Below are 25,355 nucleotides of genomic sequence, written 5' to 3'. Positions count from 1 at the left end.
TGTGGCCCTGATTGGAGCTAATTGCCCACGGGTCTTTTTTGGCGTGTTGTGTAGCGTCAAACAGCTCTTTAATCGGAAAATAGCATGGAAAGGAGAAAAGAAGCGTGATTTGTGGTGCCTGTGACGTAAACACACTAATTGGACTCTGATCTGAGTTGTGGGGGGAAAGATTTTAAACACAGCAATCGCACCACTAGGAGAGCAGCATACAGTAGGTGACCTCTCCTACACTGTAAAAAGAACTCGGTGTTCATTTAGCCATTTGCAACTCTGGAGAGTGGACAGAAGAGTACATTTAATTACATTTTGTCCACGCTCAGAGTTGAATTAAAACTGAATACTGTGGGGCGCCCACTGGCCTAGGGCAGTGGTTCTCAACCTGTGGGTCGGGACCACCAAGGGGGTCCCCAAATTATTTTGGGGGGGTCCCCAGATGTGTAACTTAATGTGAAACATTGTTTTCTCCCTCAACAGTAAACAAACCAACATAACCTTTAAGTGTATCTGTATCTGCACATTTCTAAAATGACAAATTAAACTTTTGGCCAAATTGTCAAATATCAGAGGCAGAAATTGTGAAAATAGCCGTTTACGAGGCGTTGTGAGCATGTAGATCGTCTATTTTCACAATAGAACTATGTTACACAAAATGTAATTCCTCTACTGTTAGTGCTCGTCAGGATGGGGCGTCCCCATTTAAAATGGTGCTCCAGTTTCCTCCCACAGTAAGACATGATAAGCTGCATTAGGTAGTAGGCATGTAACCGTTCACTTTACCCATGATACCATTTGAATCACAATACTAGGTTGACAAATTATGATTTGAATCACAATATGACTTTTCTAAATGTCGACACAAAATTATTTTCCAGACAATTATCTTACACAAATCCAGTATTTTCTTCTCTTTTTTTTGAGAAAACTATCAAATCAAATATTATTATCATCACAAACTGCATGGTGTTTGGTGTCTCTCTACAGATGCAGACTCTGTTTGCGTTCGACGAGGAGGAGATGGACATGCGGAACAAGGTGGTGGAAGACCTGAAGACGGCACTTCGGACTCAGCCAATGAGGTAAGAGCATTGCCATACACCGCTTGTAGATCTGCTATTTTCACTAGCTTTGTTCGACAGTCCTATCCACCTGTTTTCCCGCGAGAATTTACTGTAGCATTACCTGCGGGACACTTCCGGAGAATAGTTGACATACAAGCTCACGTCGCGTCGCAGATTCAACCGCTGTGAGCTCGTAGATCACACTCGGCTGCGGCGCCGGTAAGCCTTCTGCGCAATGCATGATGGGACATTGGAAAGTTGTGGATATGATAAAGGGCTTAACTTTACGAAAAAACGTACACATTTGAAACTTGGGAGATACAAGGTTTTTGCCCGACAGTGACAACAATGGAGATAAGAGGTTTCTGCCAGAGTCCAGACAGCAACGAAATGGATACATTTTACTGTGGGGCTACCATTGACGACACAGAGGTCATGTCCTTAGTCCTTAGTCTCTCTGCGGATTTTAGCCATGCGAGGTTCCGTTCCTCCTGTCTTGACTGCATGTTTTATGAATCCCTAAGTCATTGTTCACTTAATGTATCAACTGTGTCAGATGTTAGGCCTTGTTTTTACTATATTGTTTTTAACACATGAGCCAAATTGTTAATTATCAGTGATGTTGTTTATCCCCCCCCCCCCCCCCCCCCCACACACACACACACACACACACACACACACACACACACACACACACACACACACACACACACACACACACACACACACACACACTTGGCTGGAGTTGGGAGAAACTGTCTTCAGCGATTACTGTTGCTCTCAAAGTGCATGAGAATGCATATTTTTACAGTACGCTGTAGTCTTGGGCTTGGGCGTGGGAGTAGGCTGAGACTTGTGACTTCAATACAATCCTGCTGGCTACAGCCCCGGGGTAAGAGTTCAATGCACAGCTGATGTCTGTTACAGTAGTTATTCGCTACGTTTTTTAATTTCAAGAACCCCCAGTTTGATAATGTATTGGTTGATGGATTTATGTATAATATGTATAATGTGTGTGTGTGTGTGTGTGTGTGTGTGTGTGTGTGTGTGTGTGTGTGTGTGTGTGTGTGTGTGTGTGTGTGTGTGTGTGTGTGTGTGTGTGTGTGTGTGTGTGTGTGTGTGTGTGTGTGTGTGTGTGTGTGTGTGTGTATGTATTCATCTTTGGGATCCCAATCTACATTGTAAAATCCTTTAATGAAGTGAACCAAATGTACATGATTGACCTGTAAGTGAACGATTTGGTTCCATTTCTACACTCTTGAGTTACAGACCCGTAAAGGTGCTGCATTTTGATCAATAACCCCCTCTAGGACCCCTGGAGTTTCCCGGGACCTAACTTTTTGAGAACCACAGTCTCGCAGCATCTGTCTCTACGATTCGTTCCTACCGTTTGACTTAATGGGGCTAACGTTACACTTAACAGTTTGTAATGTACAAGAATGAATAATCATCCGCGAAGGCTGTCTCTTCTCGTCTCACCGCAAATTACCAAAGAAAATAACTTTTTAATCGTCAAATTGAATTGAGACCGCTGGGACTTCATCAAGACACACGCTCCCTCGCCCCCCCCCCCCTCGCTCCCCCCCTCCCCCTCGCTCCCCCACTCCATGGAGCCATCAGCAGCAGCTGCACGACCTCACTCATCAGCCGCAACCAAACAGCCTTGCTGATGTATTCTACCTACCCCCGTCAGCGGCTTCTTTGGAGCTGTCCGTAGCTCTGTGCCAACTGCATGATGTAGTGGTCTGGCCCGGAGGCGGGGGTGTTGAGTTTTCTCTCGGGAAAGCAATGAAGTGACAGACTTCGAAGTGCGGAGTGACAAAAACCCAGGAGGGTCTAAAAGTGTCTGGGTCGCGTCTGGGCCCTCTGTCTGTGTGTGTGTGTGTGTGTGTGCATGTATGCTTATACAGAACGTGTGTGTGTGTGTCTGCTTATACAGTACGTGCGTGTGTACTTATACAGTATGTCTGTGTCTGAGTATCCAAAACCTCCATCGCTGAGAATGTTTTTTTTCCCTTTTTTTTGTGAGCCTCTAATCATGACGAGGAAGCTGAGATAGTGTTTTCTCATACAACATTTCAGTGCTCGATTAATCCCACACTGATAGATGCATTCCTATATCAATTTGCCACCGTAAGTTACTGTAATGACCCAATCAATGCAAACCACTGTGCACCTGGTGTCATAGCGTAACATTTGTACAACGGTGCTGTTGCTAACTTGTTGGTGCACATGCAGCTGGCTGTGATAAAGGAAGGACGATAATGTTAGTGGCAAGCAGGTGTGGCAAGGGAATATGGGATATTGTGGGAACTGTCTAGATAACTTAGTATTTATTTTGTATTGAAGCGTTGTCCTTCTCACATTGGTTACGAGAGGAGAAGAGAAAAGGGCCAGGTGTTTCTGTGCTTAAGGCCACCCAGCAGTGAGCTACAGTATAGGCTATGGGTTTAATGTGTGTGGCTGCCTAAAGCCTCTGTTAAGCCTGTCTACACGGAGTGAGGGTTTATGGGTCGTCATTTATATGTGTGTGTGTGTGTCTGCATTTTCTCCCTTAAAGCCTTTGTGTGTGAGGTGTTTGTATGTGTTTACATGTGTCGTCACGTGTGAAACGTACATGTTATTTTCCGACATGCCCACATATCTGTTTCCGCTAGGGCATTAACGACTTGTTTCTTTTGCAAGTCGACATAAAGTTTAAGTATATACTGTGTAGAGGGTATCTTTACATTTCTAAAGTGCCAATTTAAGGACTTTTTAATACCTCTAAAATGAAGAATTAAACATTGTCCAAATTGTCAAATATATTGAGGCAGAAATTGTGAAAATAGCTGATCTACATGCTCGCAACGCCTCGCATTTTCACAATAGAACCATGTTATACCAAATGTAATGTAGCACTGTAATATTGGATCATTCCGTTTTTGACAATAAGCAATCCTACTGTTTGAATGCTGTACAGACGCACACTTGGAGCCAAAAATAATGATAGAAAAAACTTTCGGCTTCTCTGGTGGGAGTCGACTTGTATAATGAAGTCGACTCCGTCGACTCGTCGACTTTAATGCCCTAGTTTCCGCGTGTGTGCGCGCGTGTGTGTGCTCAGACTTCTTTATCATCACAAACTGCATGGTGTGTGCCCGTTCTTTTTGAGGAGATGCGCGTGTCCGCATGTTTGTACTTATTCAGTACGGTACGGTACCGCCTCCCCCCCCCCAACTCCATAATCAGTGGAGATTTACGACTGCTGTTGTTTTGGATGGCCTGAAATGGCTTTTCTTCCCTCCCTCGCCCGATTTGGCCTGGCCAAAGAGACAGCTGCGTTGTGAAGTAAAAAAAGAAACGGAGGAGAAAAAAAGGGGCCCTTGTGCCCTCGGCCCCCTTCCAGAAGGCCACAGCCAGCACCCAACCACATGGTGCGCGCACAGGGTGCCAAGGCGGAGCGCAACAAAAGCAGCACATTGTCAGCGAGCCGCCCACCGATGTAGCTTCTCCTCCTCGCGTGTACATTTTATGATCGAGGCGCTGAATAGACAGGGCAGCTGTTTACCAGCTCCTTGTGAAAGTGTTCTGGCCCCGCAGGGTTCATAAACACAGAGAAGGTCACGGTTATAGCGCTGTCACTAAACACTGTAATTTTGGCCCTGACACCTTCGCTGAAAAACGACTTGGAGTGTCCCTTGTCATTTTGATGCGTCGTTTTTTTTCAGCTTCACAAAGGCATGGGACTGATGACGTCTGTTGCTCTTTGCTACAGTATGTTGACCTCTTTTTTATTGATGTCCAATAAAAAGAACATCAATATATCAATGTGACCCCAGGATAAGGATTATTGTTTACTGACCTAAAAAAAGCTTTCTTTTACACCAGGGGTCTTCAACAGGGGGTCCGGGACCCCTAGGGGTTCCTCAGAGTTACTACAGGGGGTCTGCCAAATCTTTGAGTGATGGAAAGTTTTTTTTATCCTTTTTTTTATATTAACCACTTGAACCCTAGTGTCCATTTTTAGAACTTTAGCCAAAAAGTAGCAGATCTACAAGCTCACAACGCCTCGCAGCGGCTATTTTTGGCAAAGAGGTTTGTTGTAGAGGGGAAAAAGAGCAAAGTACAGAGTGAAAGGTCAAGTTTATTATGTATTGACCGTTCAAGTGGTTAAATATCTGAAAACACAAATTGACATGAATCCAAAATACACTGATGATTGTGCTGTCAAACGATGAAACTATATGGAATCTATGAAAAGGTTGTGGGGGTCCCTGCTTCATCTCTCGCTCAACTAAGGGGTCCTTGGCCTGAAAACGTTGGAAGACCCCTGTTTTACACCATGGCAACGAAGGGGTCAGACGTCTAGCAAAGCTTTTGTCCCCCTCCAAATTTTGCCCAAATATGGACTATGTATATACAGTGTATGTCCCCCATGCACATTTTGCCCAAATATGTCTCCTGACTGGCCTCTAAGTACTCTGTGTGTCTGGCCCGATATTTCAAATCAGACCTGCTTTGTTCACAAACTGTACACCTAGTAGATTTTAAATGGAAGCCATGGAAGCCGTTATTAGACCCAATCTTGTTTGATATGTACGATAGGAATTATACATTCCTCCCCCCCCTGCTCAATATATATACAGTATGTTCTTGTTGTTTTTTTGGCTGAACTTCCAGGCTAAGTGATTCTTACAGCTTATTTCACTTTCATTCCCTGTCAGCAGTTGTTGCTTTGTTTACCGCTGGTCAAATGGGGCTTGAAGGTTTTCATGTTGGCACTGCGAAGTGCCTCACGTGCACACGCTGCACAGTTTCTAATGAGCCTTGGAGGCCCCATATATACAAACAGAAAACCTACTGCAGCAGCTTGGGCCAAGGAAAAGGGCAACCGCACATGGTACATTAAATGTAGCTTCCAGATATTAAAATATCGATTACAGAATACATCAATGAGTGTTTAAGTAGTTAGGGACACAAGCTGTGCGCTTTGGCTGATATACAAGTATTGGATGATATTGGTATCTGTAATTATGCATACAGGTACATTTATTTTTTATTTTTTTCGAGATCTACGAGCTCATAATGTGTTGCATTGTGACACGTTGCGAACTTGCAGATTTTCACTGTTTGCACCCCACCATGTCACAACAACGTTTTTTTTTTTTCTCTCTCTCTCTGAATGGCCTCTCCAGGGCTCTGTATAATAGTTTTTTTATGATTTTTTCTTTTCTTTTTATGCCTTTATTGATAGTAGGTTGACGGAAAATGGGGGGAGAAATGGTGAGTGGCATGCAGCAAAGGCCACTGGGATCGGGACTCGAACCCGCGACGTGCTGTCAGGCTACTTTGGAGCCTAGGTGCGTAGCTATCCGGGCCTTAATACAGGTTTAAGTGGTTAATCGGACTAATCAATTTAGTTCATCATAACGAATCTATCCAATACTTTTCATGTTGATTCGTTGAGATATAAGAGGTGAGGATCTTTTTCCGGCTATAAATTGAACCTCTCAAAGAGTGAATGCTTTCCAATAAATAATTTGGCTCTCCAAATTCCAGAAACGTCTCTTGCTTTTAAAATGTCTAAAAACTATTTCAAATATGAGAGGTGAGGGAAAGAACCTGCTACTCAATTATTCAACTAACCTGCATGAGCAAGATTAGGTCGGTTATTGTAGTGGTTCTCATAATGGATTCCAGGGACTCTGTGGGTTCCTTTTAGGGGGGTCTAAATTGACCCTACTGGTAGGGCTGTCACGATATGACATTTTACATGACGATTAATTGTCACTCAAATAATTGGCGATTAGCGATTTAATTGTGTTTTTGTCGTTGACAATTACACTTCTGTTTGGCTTTTAGGATTTGAAGCTGCATATATGGTAGATATGACACATAACCTAAATATACAAATACATTACTGACATATTTGACAACTTACTACTTAAAAAATAACATTGACGATTATGACGATTATGACAAAATAATTGCGATAATGTCAAATAATCACGATTAGACGATTATGTAATAATTGTGACAGCCCTACGTACCGGGTTCATTCAGTTCCATTTGTACACTGTCAGAGTTAAGGAGAGACCTTGACATTTGAAAGTTTGAGAAACACTGGGTTATTGGTTCGACATTAATTTGGGTTAATTGCCCAGCCCTAGTGAGTGCATCATTGGAGGTCGCAGAGTCCACGCTGGCCCAGAATCCCCTGCAATCCCAGGTCGGTGTCGGTAGAGCATCACAAGCCTTCCTGGGACGGCTCCTTGGAAGCCAGGCCCGCGCATCGCTTCCAGCAAGAATATTGACTCGAGTTGAGTCACCCTTCCCCGCTCCTCAGAAGAGTGGGCTTGTGTCAATAGCCCTCTGGAAGGGTCCAAGTTTCCCTCCGCCATATGCAAATATTATCCCTCAAAACAGTGCTGCCGCCGGATGTTTCAAAGGTTCCGCTCGAACAGAGAGTGAACTCTATATCTGTTTTCACATATTAGCCGAATACATTAGTGCGGGAACTGAATATCGCACCTTTAAAGAGCGCTGGATCGGAACGGGTGTTTTCGTCTCCCTCGCGGTGCTGATCTCTCCCCCTCGGCAGCACCGTGGTATTTAGCATTCCGAGGGAAAATAGACGGAAAGTGAGGGAGGGGTGGGGGGGGGGGGTGGGGGGTCGCTAAGCAGGGCTCGAGGAGAGATCGGGGTTGTCGTCGAGGGAGGTTTGTGTTGGAACGGCAATAGAGGGATGCTGAGAGGGAGAGATAGAAAGACAGAGTGGAGCTTCCCCCAAACCCCCCACTCCCCCCGAAAAACACTTCCCATGTAATCACACACACACACACGTATTACAGAGAACAGGCAAATAAAAAAACTGTCATGCTTAATGAAAAGTTGAAAGACAATGGAGAAGGGGGAAAAATGAATGAGGGAAATGGAAAATCGCTTATGTTATTAAGTATAAAGTATTGCGGTTGATATACGAGTACATTTAAAGTCATACTGCATTACATTAATCTTAGTATTCTTTTTGATGACGCTGTTCAAAGCAGGTCCCCCTAACACCCGAGGATTTTGTGAACGCAACAGCAACTTGGTCAGAAATGATTTATTAACCATAATTACACGAATAAATACATTTCCGGCGCCTATGTCATTTTGGGGTGAATGTGGGGGAGCCAAGGGTAATAAAACTGGTGTTTACTGGTGTCTGGAGAAGTTGTCAAAAACACATTTATGTGGTTATTGTGAAAATACACTAGTGAAAGATTTAATCAAAAGCCAACCTTTTGTGTAATTTAACAAGTTACGCAGTGTGGCTTTAACTACAAGGACACACACACGCACACACACGTGCGCACACACCCCCACACACACACACACGGACACGGACACACAGACTCAGACTCAGGCACAATGCTCCCCATGGATTTGGCCATAAACTGACACCATGAGAGCCATAGGCCTTGTAGAATGATATACTACATACACTACAGATGGGGTACATGTGCAACTTGGCCACGGGTGAGATTGTGGTCTAACATTGTGTGTGTGTGTGTGTGTGTGTGTGTGTGTACGTGCACGCGTGCGTGCATGTACTGTGTAGCCTTTAGTACAGATCGTCAGGGGCGTCACACCAAATTCTGGGCCCTGGATTCACTGCGGGCCCCCCATGAATGTTAACTATTGAAAAATAGCCGATATACAAGCTCAAGTGCCGTGCTGTGAGCTTGTATATCTGCTATGTGAAAATGTGTGCAAGAAACCTATGTTTCCATGTCAGTGGTGCTCAAACCTTTTCATGTCAAGGACCCCCAAAATGATATGTATTTGGCCACGGACCCCCATCTCAAAATATGTAATTCCAGGGACCACCCAGGAACAAATGTTCGCTTAAAAAAATACATATATTCAAAGATTTGCACACATTTTCACGACTTTTCCAAAAATAGCAGATCTACGAGCTCGCAGCGTGGCACTCTGCGAGCTTGTATATCTGCTATTTTTCAATAGCTAAAGTTACTAGGGACCCTCCAACTTGGGCCTTAGTAACTCAGTCCCCCCCCCCCCTTGTGACGCCCCTGCAGACCGTTGCTCATAAGCTGCAGAATTACAGCGTGGCCTCACATCGCGGGAGATTTATGGCAGCGAGAGCTGTGGCCGTATCGCATGACGCATCCAAGTACCACCGACACCTCCGCTCTAAACGCCATTAACCACTCCAACCCCGCATGGTTGACCGGAGTCCCTCAGGGCTCTCTGCTAGTATCTTTTTCTGCTATTGTGGCGAAAGCTTTCGGCTGAAAGTGGTCGACGAGCTCACGACGCGCCGCAGAAAGCTTTCCCCCCGCGATACGGATCCTGGGGTTTTAAGTGGTTAACTCATACCCTGCCAAGCCCGAGGAACCCGAGAATTTTGGGATGTCCCTCCCTGCCACGGCCGAGGAACCCGAGAATGGCCACCATTTTGAAAAAAAAAAAAAAAAAAAAAAATTTTTTTTTTTTTTTTTTTGACCCCAAAAACGTTAATAGGCATGATAGCGATCGCGAAATTGCTTGTTTAACCCCCATACAACCCCCATACAACTCAGGTAGCAGACCTCCAAGCTCACAACAGTGTAAAACATAGTGGCTGCTATCTCATGAATGCCTGAACGGATTTCCATTCGGATTCTTTTGTTTGAAAGCTGTGAGCAATGTGGACACACGTGGTGCATTATCTAGGCATGGGTGTGCATGATCCGTGCACTATGAATTACATGGAAGTCTATGGAGACAGTTTGGCAGGATTGGAGTACGAAGGTATTGTTAAATGGCAGCAAATGAGTTAAGCTGCCTCTCTGATGGCCGCCACCCTGGACCCTGGAACCTCCAACTGGGCCTTTTATTGTAGAACTGTGGGTGTGTGGGTGGGTGCTTGTATTAATCATCCTTGTGAGGGCCAAATGTCCGCACAACTAAAGCAGAATTTGACAAATAGACATTTTGAGGACACTTTTCCTGCTCTCCCAAGAGAAATGGGTTGTTTTATGATTCGATTTTAGGCTTCACAATTACTTAAAGATTCGGGGTTAGGATTAAGCATTTAGTGGTTAGATTTAGCCTCTGGGGGTTTGAATTATTGCTGATTTATAATACTTATTTGCACGACAGTGTCGTGTACCAAAGGATAGCTGATCTACAAGCTCACAATGCGTATAAAATATTTAAAAAAATATGTAAAAATGGTATTCATGAAAGTACCATCCTAAAATGTCGATGTCCTCACAAGTATAGTAATACAAATATGTGTGTGTGTGTGTGTGTGTGTGTGTGTGTGTGTGTGTGTGCGTGTGTGTGCGCGTGTGTACATTATGCCCCACATCCACTTGTGTGGTTAAGCTTTGAGGTGCAGTCCGGGGTCATCCACAGTTCAAGGAAGCTTTACATGTTTGAATGGGTCAAACGTGTAAGTAAACCTGTGAGAGAGGCCGGGCCGATTGGAAAGGTGTTTTCAAAGGCAACAGATCCTTTTTCACAGCGGACATTTTGTGATGTGTCATAGGACGGCTCAAGGCAGCTTGGAAGGTCGTTTTTGTATTTAGCTATTCCTGTTTGTCTGCATGAAAGTTAACCACTTTCAATCTGGCGTCCCGTGTGTTGGCCATGTCAATATACAGTACCGTAGGTGAAAACTAACACTGCATGAGACAACTGCGTCTTGTGAAAAATGTCATATCACGATTATTGTGACAAAATAAATTCGCAATATTATCGCAATATTATTGCAATAATCAAAATCCATTATCCTGGGGTGGAACATTTGCCAAAAAATAGCAGATCTACAAGCTCACAACGCGCCGCGTTGTGAGCTTTTAGATCGGCAATTTTTGGCAAAGACATTTGATAGAGAGTGAAAAAAAGACTGTATCAAGTACATTATTATAAGTTCCTTTTACCAATTATAGAGGGTTTAAGTGGTACGGGATATGCAGCTCGGCAAATAAAAGGTGAATTGGTCCCAGACGGAGCACGATATCACGATAAATTAAACCGCCACGATACGATTATCGTGAGCGTTTTATTATCACGATAAACGATAATATGGCGTATCGTCCCATCCCTACTACTTGTGAGTCTGCAGAGCTCAGCGTTCTGTTCCAACTCATCCGTAGACCTCCTCCGCTTGGATGTCTCCTTTGACTGCGCTTGGCCCCGACTCAACAGACACGCTGTAGAGTCATTTTCACTTCTCTGTCGTTATTGTTTAGTCTCATCCCGTTCTCGGTCGCACTCCTCTCTCGTGTGTTCTGCATTTACATGTTTCTTTTCTCTCTTTTTTCCCCCCTCCTTCCCCTTTTTTAAAGGGAGGGTTGGCTACAGGCCCTCTGCATTGTTCAGTGCCGCCTGAACTCATATTGTATGCGGCGGTCGTCTAAAAGCTCTCGCCTGTCTTGAACGCTAACCCCGTGGTTTTTTTTGAAAGTATGCGACGGCTGTTCCAAAAACAAAATCGCTGCACGCCACTCGACCGAGCGTGAATGTCAGTGGAAAAGGGCGAGGAGGGAGAGAGACGGAGAGAGGGAGGCAGAGAGAGAGAGAGGGCGTGCAGAGAGGAGATGGATTCCGTCCAACTCCAGAGCACTGCTCACTGGAGGAGAGAACGTGAGATTAAGGTATAAGGGATGACAAAGGTTTGGGGAGTGAAATGGTGGCACAGAGTAGAGTAATGTAGGGAATAGTGGAGGAGAGCTGGATGGCAGCTTACCACAGGCTTTGGTTTACAATAGTGGGGATTATCCTTTGAGCAGCGACGCACTGCCAATATGTATATTATTTGCATATACATGTCATGCATCAAAATCCCTTGATATTTGCTCCAGCGTGTATGTGCGGACACAGGGCTGTGTGTGTGTGCGCGTGTGTGTTCTGCGTGGTGTGAGTGTACGTACGGCGAGCGTGTGTTTCTACCGAGCTGTCGGCAGACCGACGGAGCATGACATCCATGGCAGCAGACGAAGCCTTGAATCTGGTTCGCCTCTTTTGAAGCCATGTTGTTCCAAGATCAACTCTAACCATCTCCCCACTCTCTTCCATTTACACACGAATCATTTACAACTGCTCAGCTTCTTAATTCCTCCTCCCAAAATGAAGTGTCTCTGTGGACGGATTGTGAGGCCGGGAATGAATGAACCTATCGGTTGATATCGATCGAAAACGGTTGTTCTTCTCAAGCCAAACAATTAACTTCACCACTTGGATGCTATGCCGACTTGTTGAGTCAAATCACATCTTCTGTATTGGGTGTATTCTGAACCTTGCCTGGCGTTGCCAGCCTCTATCACACACTTCGTTTTGGGAAGAGAGTCTGGGATTTCAGGAAGAGTTTTCATTTCTGGGGTTTGCCCCAAACCACGTGCCCCAACCCTACAGAAATCACGTGCCCCAAGCCTGATTGGCCAACCCTTGAAGCTGTTTGAGGAAATAGAATCTCAATGGATCAGTGCCAGACCGTACTACAACACCACTACCATCAAGGGGTGTTGTTGTGTTCGGTCTGGTTTATTAACCAGGCAATTCTGAACCAGCTTTACCACTTAAACCCCAGCAACCTTATCGTGGGGAATGTGAGCTTGTCATTCGGCTATTTTCCGGCGAAAGCCTTCCCCACAATAACAGAAAACAAGACAAGACACTAGCATCGAGCCCCGTGGGACTCCGGTCAACCATTATGGTGTTTAAGTGGTTAATGATGGGTCGGAGGCCTCATTCATTAGTGTGTCAAACAATGGAATAGTGTCTGAGGTTTAACCACATAAACCCCTATTCACAGATTCTTGAGAATCTTTTGTAAACCGTTGTCCAATTTTTTGAGAATCTTCGCCTAATGCCTGCAGGCCCTGAAAACAGGGGCGCCAGGTTTGAAAGCGGTCAAACCAAAGGAACGTTTCTTGAGAGCTTTCTCTGCATGCGCGCATGTGTTTATGATCTGTCAAAGAAGGCTGCCTGTGTGCGTGTGCGTGTGCGTGCGCGTGCGTGTGTGTGTGTGTGTGTGTGTGTGCGCGCGCGCGTGCGCGCTTTCTTTTTGCATGCGCGCACAGACAAAATATACCTCCATGGTTTCTTCCCGAAGGCGAAGGCGTTGTGAGCATGTAGATCGGCTATTTTCACAATTTCTGCCTCTAATATTTGACAATTTGGCCAATGTTTAATTTGCCATTTTAGAGGTATTAAAAAGGACTTTAGAAATGTGCATGTACCCTCTATAGACTCAAACTTTATGTTGGTTTGTTTACTGTTGAGTGAGAAAACGATGTTGCACGTTAAGTTAATCCTCTGGGGGTCCCGACCCACAGGTTGAGAACCACTGCTTTAGGAGACTCGGGGGGTCATGCCAGGCGAACTGTGTTTGTATGTATGTGTGGATGCATGTCCCATGTGCATACCTCCCTGACGGCATTCTGAATATCCGTGACCGATCGCGTACAAGAGAAGGGGAGGAATCCCTGGGTGGAGAGATGCATAGGATAGTGACTGAATCTTATGACAGGGGTCTTCAACGTTTTCAGGCCAAGGACCACTTAGTTGAGAGAGAGATGAAGCAGGGACCCCCCCTACCTTATCATAGATTCCATATAGTTTCATCGTTTGACGGCACAATCATCAGTGTATTTTGGATTCATGTCAATTTGTGTTTTCAGATATTTAACCACTCAAGCCATCATTATCTAATAAACTTGACCTTTCACTCTGTACTTAGTCTGCTCTTTTTTCCCCCTCTTCACCAAACCTCTTTGCCGAAAATAGCCGATCTAGCTTGTAGTTGTTAATATAAAAAGGATTGGAAGATTTGGGGGACCCTCCCTGTAGTAACTCTGAGGACCCCCTAGGGGTCCCGGAGCCCCTGTTGAAGACCCCTGTCTTATGGCGTATGATGCATATTTCCGAGGCAGGCCTGTTTGTTTGTTTTCCAACGCCTCTCGAAGGGAGCCAAGTGAAGTGCGGTTGAAGGGGATGGGAGTTGGACCGCGCTCCTCTGGCTGTGTCAACAACAATGTTCAAACTCTGTTAAAGACAAACGGCAGTAAATCTCACTTAGTCTTCTTTTTTTCTTCCTCTATCTCTTGCACTTCCCCTCTCTCTTTCTCTGTCTTTCCTCCAGTGGTGTAAAGTAAATAAGTACATTTAGAAATAGAAAAAAGTTCCCCCCCTTCTGTGTTGCCTAGAACTGGAGGATTGATTTTGGGGTTTGTATTGTAAAGTACAATGTGTGATGTCATCAAGTTGTACTTTACAATACAAACCCCAAAATCAATCCTCCAGTTTTGGCAATACAGAAGGGGGGGAACTTTTTTTCTATTTCCACACAACTCCTCTAAGGTATATTAATGACATAGTTGAATATTGAAAATGGGTGGACTGGTCTCCCCCTTTAAGTATTCACAATTCACTCACAATTTTGAGGGACTTTACTTGAGTATTTCCAATTTTCAATACTTTTACTTCTGCTCCACTACCTCTCAGAGGCAAATGCACTCCACTACAATTATATGAAACTACTAGTTACTAGTTACTTTGTAGATTTAGATTTTTATTACAAAGCATACGTTACCCACTTCAGCCCTATATACATTTCGGCCATTTGAAAATAGACAATCCACAAGCTCAGATTGTAGATCTGCTATTTTCAAAAGATTGTATACATTTGGAAACTTGTGAAATGGGACATTCTGCTCGATGAGTACTTTCTACATTTGGTATTTTAAGTACATTTTGATACCTATACTTTTGTACTTTTACTTAAGTACATTTTTAATTCTTAGTACTGTACATCTACTACATTGCAGTATAAATATTTTAATGTAAGTAAAAAAAAAAAAGTAATACTTTTTCCACCACTGCTTTCCTCCTCCTCTTGTCTTACAAGCTCAACATTGTTTGTTATAATTCATGAGCCCTGCTGCCCTATCAAGAATCTTCATGGGTGGGAAGCTCATTTTCCTAGTCCTAGGTTGTGCCAACTGGGTGTCAATACCCAACTGTCCTGACAGCCTTTCCAGCTCTGTTCTCTGCTGGAGGGGTTAATTAACTTGCCCTGGTAATTAGCTGAACCAAGTTTGCCATCAAGAAAGTGACAAAGGAGGTTATTGGAAGGCATTGTGACGGCACATCATGTCTGTTTGATCACTGTTGGTTGACAATAAATGACATGCAATTCTAGGGTACGCCAAGAACACTTCACTGATCAACATACAGTTTGATGGAATAAGTTAATGAATTAATTGTGCTGTAACTCGCATGTATTGTTTTTACTACACCGTAGTCTTATTGTTGAACTTTGACATTCATGTAAATATTGCTACAGCGCATATCATATTCTTAAAACCTAATGCAGTTGGACAATGACTGCAGTGTTCAGCATGGCTGCAATTGGTGCACAAATTCCTTTGTTTGAATGTGACTCCCTTACAGATTCCTTTACCATATTGTGACACTGGGCTTTGTATCGTACTTTCCTGAATCTGTAATTTTGTAATGTATTTATATATCGTCACTGTCGTGCAGAAACCTTGTATCTCCAAGTTTCAAATGTTTATGTTTTTTTCGTAAAGTAAAGCCCTGCTTCATCATACAAGACTGTCGCAGAAAACTAGTGAAAATAGCAGATCTACAAGCACACAACGCCTCGCAGTGCTTGTAGATCAGCTATTTTCCCTATTTTTAAATCATTTTCAAAATGATAAATACAAAACGAGTGGTTTTGAACATACAAGGTCTCCACCCGACAACAACGATATGTATTTTTTTTATTCCCTTCCCCAAGGTTCGTCACGCGCTTCATCGAGCTGGACGGCCTCACCTGCCTGCTCAACTTCCTGCGCAGCATGGACTACGAGACGTCGGAGAGCCGCGTGCACACCTCGGTCATCGGCTGCATCAAGGCCCTTATGAACAACTCGGCGGGGCGCGCGCACGTGCTGGCCCACCCGCAGAGCATCAACACCATCTCCCAGAGCCTGCGCACGGAGAACGTCAAGACCAAGGTGGCCGTGCTGGAGATCCTGGGCGCCGTGTGCCTGGTGCCCGACGGCCACAAGAAGGTGCTGCAGGCCATGGCGCACTACCAGAAGTACGCCGCCGAGAGGACTCGCTTCCAGGTGAGACCCGCCAGACTGCATTCAGAACAGGGTTTCGGGCTGCTCTCTTTAGGGTTAAAAGTAAATTTAACACTTGGATTTTACTTTGTAGTACGGGGGGTTTTCAACATTTTTCCACGACCCCTAGCTGAGAGAGATGAAGCAGGGACCCCCACTACAGATTGGATTCATGTTAAATGTGTATTTTCATACATTTCTGAGCGGTGCAAACAAACCACTCTTATGTTTCACTTTGTATGGAGATCTGTGTGTATTAGCCACTTTTTATTAGTATGGATCCGTGCTCATACACATAAAGTAACTGACGTCACGGACTGAACGGCCCATACAAGGAGATATGCACGTGTGTCACGTTTGCACCGCTCACTTTGCAGTGGTGCTTTTGTTTTTACGACATAAACCGTCAGTACTCTGTAAACTTGACCTTTGGCTTGGTACAGTACTTGGTCTGCTCTTTTTTCCCCTGTACACCAAACCTCTTCGCCGAAAATAGCCGATCTACAAGCCTGTAGATCGTCTATTTTCGGCCAAAGTTCCCCCCAGAATAGGGATGCGGGGGTTCAAGTGGTCAATGTAAAAATAAAAAAGTATCTCTGAGGACCCTCTAGGGGTACCGGAACTCCTGTTGAAGACCCCTGGTGTAGAGAAAGTTTGCATATGGACCGCATTTTGTGCCACTGCGCAGCTAAATCGTCAGTGTTAATTACCTCTCATAGAGTAAAATGCATACGTCTCTTTACACCCGGAGCCACATGTAACAGCCACGTGTTCCTCCTAATAGAGCTGTTTGTATTGTTTATGAGAAGCGAGGACCTCCATTACAGGGTGTCACTGCTGAGAACAGCGGGCACACGGAGTTCAGGGGAAAGGGCAGACATGGTATTTGAGGGTGACGCTCCAGAGCAAAGAAAGGATAAATCATGCTATGGGCCACATTTTGATAAGCATAGGAGGAGGCCTTGCTGAAATGCTCGTACTTAAACTCACAGAGATGAGGTTAAGTCAACAGATAGGCACTATTAAAGGTACATAGGGACGTGCAGAGTTATGGAGCACGCAGGGTGGAGTGTGTGAATGTGTGTGTGGGGGTGTGGGTGTGTGTGTGTGGTGGGGGGGGGGGGGGGGGGGGTGTTTAAGCAGCTAGCAGGACTGTGTCAACAAGCTAAGTCTCACAAGTCCCCAAGGGTGTGCAGTAAATCATGCCACTTCAAGCTAAGCTAACAACACAGGCACTGAGTGATTCAGAACTTATGGGCCTTTTAACATGGGTTTGTGTTATGCTCACGGCGCGAAAATGTTGTGGGAGACGACGGGGCCAGGGGCTGTGGAGGCGTGAGAGACATTGGCTTAATTAACTGTGTGTGTGTAGTACAAAACCATTATTCTAACATTAGCATGTTGGCACACATACAAAGACTTCTTATACTGTTTTAATTCAACCTTTACCGCTTTTATTGTTCAGTAGCATGTTTCCATAGCAAGCAAACTATAACCCCTTAACTAGGCGGTAGCCACTTCTTGTTGCATTAAATCATTGTGCCCACACTTTTTTGATTTGAGAACTCATTTTAAACTGACCAGCTCAACAAGATCTACACACCCCAAAAAATATTATCTGCTGAAAAATTACCTGAGGTGGGCTTTGGAATAGAATGCTGGTGTTTCATAAGACAATCACACTTGGAATGGGAAATTGTGGGCATGTTTTTAATATTTTAATTATATATTTTTAGGGGCATGTGTCATGGGGTCTACCTGCACAGGCTTTGTGATCTACGGTAACTGCCAACTGTCTGTCTCTCCTAACTACCTAGACGCTACTGAATGAGCTGGACAGGAGTACAGGCCGCTACAGAGATGAAGTCAACCTGAAGACTGCCATCATGTCCTTCATCAATGCCGTGCTCAATGCTGGCGCTGGGGAGGTGAGACCCAAACGCCACAGGGCCTTTTAAAGCCCAGCTCAGACTAACCATTTCCGAGACTGAATCGTTTTGTACGACGGTGGCGAAAATAGATGAACTACAAGATCACAATGCATCGTGGATGCGACCCGTTGTGAGCTTGTAGATCGGCTATTTTCAACACTTCGGGGTGTTCAGCTAGCGATTCCTTTTGCCCTGGACCGTTCTCCTCTTTGACAGTTTATTCATGTGCCTGATTGTTTGTGGAAAGAAGCTTTTTTGCTACTAGCAACAGTCTGTTGCTAGTAGCTTTGAGACTGCGTAGTCGTTTTCCATGCGGCAACATCTTGAACAGACTGTGGTTGGGATGGTGTAGATCTTTGATGATTCCCTGGGATTTTTTGGCTACATTGTTTGTTTGGCTTCGTTTGGCTTCAGCATGAGTAAAAATGCAATCCTAGTGTAATTGGATTGTAATCTCTCTTTGTCCATCGTATCATTTCCCAGGACAATCTGGAGTTCCGACTCCATCTGAGGTATGAGTTCCTGATGTTGGGCATCCAGCCAGTGATCGATAAGCTGAGGGAGCACGAGAACGCCACCCTGGACAGGTGAGTGGCTGTCGACCAAACCACTGCCCCGACCAGCACAACTCTATACAGTAGAACATGACCAAACCACTGCCCCAGTAGAACATGGCTCGCACACTTTTTATGCCAAGCACCACCCATGGCACCCACAAGATGGACCCCATCTGAAAAGGGTTTGCCTGAAAAGGGACCCTCAGAAGAGAAGATTTATGTTAAAGGAGTAGTTCACCCCCAAAATGACTTTTTTTCTATTGATTACTCATGCCATGGAGACTTGAGTTCAATAATATATTTTGGTTTTTGTCACATTCCTAAGACAAAAATTTCATTCGAGTAAATTTACCCCCACTGATTCCGGATGGGGACCCGTTTCGAAACGGGTCCCTATCCGGAACGAATGGGGATAAATTTATTGTTATCACATTTTTGTCTTAGGAATGCGACAAAAAACTAAAAATATTATTGAACTCTAGTCTCCATGGCGTGACTAATCAATAGAAAAAATGGCATTTTGGGGGTGAACTACTCCTTTAAGAAGTATCAAAATTATAAAAAAAATAAACATTATTTTTCAAATACTTTTCAAAAATAGCAGATTTACTTTCTTTCAATAGCCAACATAAATATGGATAGAGTGGTTACAATGATTGTGATTCTATGTTAACTGCTTTAGCTGGGGACCCCCTGGAAGCCCCACTTTGAGAACCACCGCTCATTAGTTTTAGAACACGTCGTCAGGCATTTGGACTCGAAAAGCCCAAAATGCAAGGAACCCGTTCATTCTGATCACAAAATGTCTTCTCTCTGTAGGCATTTGGACTTCTTTGAGATGGTGCGGAATGAAGATGACTCCGAACTGGCCAAGCGGTTCGATACGGTAAGCGGCTCACTCCACAATTTCTGTAGACAGCAATTTGTTTTGTCGTCATAGTGATGTCATTAAGTGGCTTCCTATTTAATGAATACTAAGCCTGTTATACATTCTCTGTTGGTTGTCTAAAACTGTTACTTTTCAGCATTCAAATTAAAAAATAGCAGTCCGACAAGCTCAAAATGCGTCGCTTCGTGCCGCGATTCAAGCTTGTGGATACTTTGATACTTTTATGCTGTATAACCTTATGATCACGTATCCACCTGTTTCCGCGGGAGTTTACTGGAGATTATTTGGACCACACTTCCGGTTTAACAGCAGACATACAAGCTCACGTCGCGTCGCAGATGCAGCCCGTTGTGAGCTTGTAAATCACACTCGGCTGCGGCGCCGGAAGCTAGGTACAACCTCTGCGCAATGCTCTATGGGGCGTTGGAAACCCGTGGATAGGGCATTCATTTACAAAAAACAACAACACAAAAAGTTTAAATATGGTGATGAGAGGCTTCTGCCTGACAGCAATAATAATCTATATGGATTCTCTCCTCTTTCAACAGGCCCACGTGGACACCAAGAGTGCCGGTGCCATGTTTGAGCTGGTCAAGAAGAAGCTGAACCACACAGACGCCTACCCATACCTCCTCTCCATCCTCCAGCACTGCCTACAGATGCCCTGTGAGTTACCACATTTAACCTTGCCTTGAGTCGTTGGCGAGGGAGGGATCCCTCCAAATTGCCGGCAGACTGTATTCCAGGGTTCCCCAATTAGTTTTCCCCAAGGGCCGAATTATGTCTAGGGTACCAAGCCGAGGGCCACAACATTGCAGTGGGTGACGGTGGCGTTCCCACTACTCCAGCGACAGTTTTCGTCATTGTCGGGTGAAAATCTTGTATGTCCAAAACCGTTCGTTTTGAATTTATCATTTTAAAAATGATTTAAACTAGTGAAAACAGCCGATCTACAAGCACACAACGCCTCGCACCGCGAGGCGTTGTGTGCTTGTAGATCTGCTGTTTTCACTACTTTTTTGTGACGGCCTTGTATGATTTGCGAAAGAACGTACAAATTTGGAGATACGAGATTTCCACCTGACAACGACGATATACTAGTGTTGTTGCTGCTCTTATACCATCATTATTACTGGGGTTGGTGTGGGCCAAACAGTAGCCTTGCGGCCCGCGGGCCGCCTATTGGGGAACCCTGCTGTATTCCCTCAAAGGCGAATGATGAATGTCTACGGTGGCCCCTAAGGCCGATAAGCATTTAATACCCGACTGGTCAGATGTCAGGTTTTGCCTCTGCGGGCCCGCCGTTTATGTGTAACGTAAACGTACAGATCTTATTTATGATGTAACACAACACTATATCAAAGAGACGTAATAACCTGCGCTTGAAAAATATATGTGGCTTGACGGTAATAACCCGACTTAACAGCAATAAGACCCAGGGCTTTATGATTGGGTTCAATCATGAGTGCCTGGAGTTTTATTGGTCTGTTGGCAGTCGAGCTTTTATTACGGCCTTCAGCGTGGGCACACGTTTGCTCAGTGTGTTTTCTGCAGACACATGTATACTGTACTGTTAACATGCAGCAAGCAAAAATAAAAACTCTCGGCTTGTGAATTGTGTCCTATTGTGCGATTTATGAAACTGTGTGAAAGGAGCCCCCACACTACTGTGGCTGTAGAATATGTGATTACTTTTTTGTTTTTCTGCTGTTCTACATACTGCCAACCAGCATACTGCCGACCCTGTTAAAGGTTAGAGCTTAAACATTAGCTTTTATGAAATATCTGACACCATTAGGGTTTTATGGAAGATATTGCTAGTTTGACCACTTGAAATGCTCTAATCTTATAATAACCGAAAGTAGCCTATCGACTAGCTCTCAATGAGCTAATGGATAGGCTACTTTCGCTGCGCAACGTGCTTCCATAGAAGACATGCTGGCTTCTATGGAATCCAAGTGACTGAAATCAGTCTTGAGAACTTTAATCCGTGAGGATGTCTTCGTCACGGGTGTGTCTTTCCTTCTCTCCGTGCCCCAGATAAGCGCGGCGGGGGAAGCCTGCAGCACTGGCAGCTGCTCGACAGGATCCTCCAGCAGATCGTCCTGCAAGACGACAAGGGCGAGGACCCCGACGTGGCCCCCCTGGACAACTTCAGCGTCAAGAACATCATTCGCATGTAAGCGACCTCAAGCGTCTTAGCAATTAAGTGAGGTGATGATCTAGGTGCCAGACGTGGTTCCTCTCAGATCATTATGAAACAGACTGTTGCGATGACTTGGTAAATGATCCTAGTCAGCACTCCCCCCGCGTGCCCTTTTAAAACGATCCCTCATCTTGGCCCTCGGTAGCCGTAAATAGACTTGTAATTCAGCCGGCACATCCTCTTAGCATCACTTTCCGCCGAGATCAAAGGCACGGCCGGATGTCAACAACGTGCACTTTTTACGTCTGCGTGATTTGAGGCGCAGCTGGACCCGGCAGAAGAGCACTGGAATATCATGAGTCATGCCTCAGGCGGTTTTAGTGTAGGCCACAGCGAAAGGAAAGCTTGTGCGCACGAAGCCAGCAGCACCTATGCGATAATACCCTCTTAAACATTCCAGGTCTGACTGTAGGGAGTAGTCCAGCTCTTTTTTTATGCTCTTGGTCTTTGACTGCTGAGCGGACAACGTGATTGGACAGCGTTGCGAGGAGGGCGCGGGGGGAGCAGGGCATCGTGGGACGAATTGGAGGAAGCTGTGCGCTGTGGGTGAACGTGGCATGAAAGTGGAAGGTGGAGATCAAAAGGAAATCGCTCTAATCGTGTTATAGCCGAGCGCGATGGCCAAGTCAGCCATGTTCAGGTGCACTGAAGCGGTCATTCGGTTTGACACAGGAGGAAGACATTGAGAAATATTATTTACTTCATGGAGCAAGAAAAAAACTTTTTTCCTCCACACTGGCAAGCAGTGCTAGTGAAATTCTTTGAATAGAAGGATTCTTTTTCAAATGGTCAGTGACATTTTGTTTGTTTTTTCGAGGCCTGGGTTTCAATGAATCTCGGCATGGAGATTTGGACCGGCCAGGGTTCCGCAGTCACAGTCTGTGGTGCGCTATGAGCGTGAGCAGTATTAAAAGATGCTATTCAGAGCTTTCTCCACAAATTCCTCATTCTCCCACTGCCTTCACTGACCTCTCTCTCTCTCTCTCTCTCTCTCTCTCTCTCTCTCTCTCTCTCTCTCTCTCTCTCTCTCTGTCTCTCTCTCTTCCACTGTTTGTGTAAACCGAGTCAAACTGTACCAGTTTTCCTCAGTTTTTTCTTCCTGCCTCTCTGCTGTCATCCTTTTCTCTCGCCCCCTCACTTTCACCATCTTTCTCCTGTGTTATTCTCCACAGTTGTGTCATTCTCAGACCAAGCCTCAGCTCAGTGATTAATGTGTTTAGTCTCGTCGGTGAAAGCACCATAAAGCATAGTAGTGGGCAAAACCTCTGCACGACAGCCAGCACCCCCCCCTCCCACCCTCCATTCAGCCACCATTGTTTGTGTAATCAGCACACTTTAGCGTAATTCTTTCCAGTAGCAAACAGAGAGCGCACGCCTTGGAACGTGACATCCAAGACCAGAGCGTCCATTACCATCAATTGCAGATCCATTACGGCAGTCGAAACCGATCCCCTCTCTTTACGTTAATGCCAAAGGGCTTGTTGCGTTTCCATAAACCCTCTTATAGTAAATTGCGCCTGGAAAAAAGAGAGCCCCATAAACTGAGATTTCCTCGCGTCTTGGCCGCGCGCCCTCCGCTGTACGGTTGGGGAACCGGGCGGGCTCACGCGGGGTAAACTGTTTGTCTCGTGCCGCGGCGGGCTCGGGCAGAGACGCTGTTAAAACAAATGCGGGACGGAGTCGTTAATCATCTGAGGTCGGCGCGGCGACGTGCTCTGACCACTCGCTCGCTCGCCTGACCTGGAATTAACACTCCTCTTTAAAAGGTTTTTATTTTTTCCACGGCTGCGTACAAGTATCGAGCACTCGACAATAAAGTGATTGTTCTTTGTCAAGTCTTTACTGTCAGGTAGAAACCTCTTATCTCTTTTCACTTTTAGTTTTTTTTGTAAATTATCATACTACAGTGTCACACAAAAGTATCAAAAGTAGCAGATCTACAAACTCGAGCTTGTAGATCTCTTACTCTGTAGCAGATCTACTACTCTGTAGTAGATCTGCTACGCTGTAATTGAATTTGAATCCCGAAAAGCCACAGTTTAGGACATAATATGAGGTTTCCACTCGACAGACACAAAGTATCTCTTGACCTGTAATTAAAGTAGGATTGCCTTTGTAATCAACATTGCTCCCATTAACCGAAGAACACGAGCAGTTTAAAAAGTTCTCAGGCTGATTAATTAGCTCTTTAATTGCCTCGTGAGCCCTCTCTTGAGAGTTTGACTGCGAACGTTCAGGCATGAGTCATTAAGCACGCTGTGGTTGCTTCATCCTGGCTGTCAGTTATACCTGACATCCTGGTCCCTCTGCCATACTGTGTGTCTCCCTCCCTCTCTCCTGCAATGGTGGAACAAGTACACAGATGTTTTACTTAATTAATGTGTCAAATAGTACCACAATGTAGAAATAATTTGACTGTTACACAAGTATAAAGTATTGCAGATTTTACATACTTAAACAAAGTAAAAGTGCCTCAAAATTGTCCTTGCAACCATTATCCCCAATGGCAGTTGCAAGGAGTTGCCTTGGTGCCGTCTGGCCTTTGAATAGCTCTATATTCTGATAGTACTCATCGCTATAGTGTTTTTCTTCTTTTTTTCAGTAACAGCCTCGGGAGTCTCCATGTCGCTCCAGCTCTTTATTAAATCAGGTCAGGATATCAATTTTATCCAATCAGGATAGAGAACTCAGACAGGATATAGATTAGACAAGTTAAATGGGATTTTATTAAAGAGCTGGAGAGACGGGGAGACCCCTGTGACTGAACAAACTCTCAATGATTAGATCAAAGATATAACCGTTTAACAAAACCCTTTTTAGTTTGAACCAAAACATATCACTTACCCTACCTAACTACAGTACAGTGTCATTTTGTATAACACGGTTCTACTGTGAAAATAGCAGATCTACATGCTGACTATTTTCACAATTTCTGCCTCTAATATTTGTTTAATTTGTCATTTTAGATGTATTAGAAAGTCCTTAAATTGTCACTTTAGAAATGTGCAGATACCCTCTATACACTTAAACTTTATGCTGGTTCATTTACTGTTGAGTGAGAAAACAATGTTGCACATTAAGTTAATCATCTGTGGACACCCGCCAAAATAATTTGGGGACCTCCCTTGGAGTCCCGACCCACAGGTTGAGAACCACTGCTTTACTAACTGTACTTGGTTACATTCCACCACTGCTCTCTTGTCCCCTTGTCCCTCCATAATATGTGTCACTGTGTTGAATGTACCGTCTTCTCATGGTTTCTTTTTAAATATGTGTCTGCTCTCTCTCACCTCTCCAGCCATGGCCGCCGCCGCGGCTCCAGGTTGATCTCTGTTCCTCTCTCGCCCCATCCTTTCATAGCAGCTTAACATCCATTCCTCGTCGCTCCTTTTAACGTCGCCGTTCTCTCCGCGTCCGTTGCGTTCCGTCGATACCGCCTGCTTTGTCATCAGCTGGCAGGGCTGTCACGATTATGATACTTTACTCGACGGTCAGTTGTCGCTCGAATAGTTGCGGTTAATTAATTGCGTTGCTGTCGTTGAACATTGGAATTATCATTCTGTTTCGCTTTGTGGACAAAAGGTGCACTGTATAGATCTAC

At 44.7% G+C, this 25,355-nt stretch overlaps 1 protein-coding gene across 1 annotated transcript in view; it reads left to right on the top strand.

Moving 5' to 3' along the window:
- Positions 1 to 25,355, top strand: part of daam2 (dishevelled associated activator of morphogenesis 2) — a gene marked incomplete at both ends in the record, with an annotated part of 102,575 nt that overhangs the window by 46,144 nt on the left and 31,076 nt on the right. The window contains 7 exons of the mRNA XM_080750320.1: positions 982 to 1,076; positions 15,841 to 16,174; positions 17,989 to 18,099; positions 18,586 to 18,689; positions 19,479 to 19,545; positions 20,097 to 20,214; positions 21,589 to 21,727. Of these exons, the coding sequence (XP_080606446.1) occupies positions 982 to 1,076; positions 15,841 to 16,174; positions 17,989 to 18,099; positions 18,586 to 18,689; positions 19,479 to 19,545; positions 20,097 to 20,214; positions 21,589 to 21,727 (968 nt within the window). The remainder of the gene's footprint in view (positions 1 to 981; positions 1,077 to 15,840; positions 16,175 to 17,988; positions 18,100 to 18,585; positions 18,690 to 19,478; positions 19,546 to 20,096; positions 20,215 to 21,588; positions 21,728 to 25,355) is intronic.

This window comes from Nannobrachium achirus (assembly GCF_963921795.1).
Source record: "Nannobrachium achirus genome assembly, chromosome: 20".
Lineage (NCBI taxonomy): Eukaryota > Metazoa > Chordata > Actinopteri > Myctophiformes > Myctophidae > Nannobrachium > Nannobrachium achirus.
Note: the sequence above shows the minus strand (reverse complement) of the source record. Positions and strands in the feature narration are given on the sequence as shown.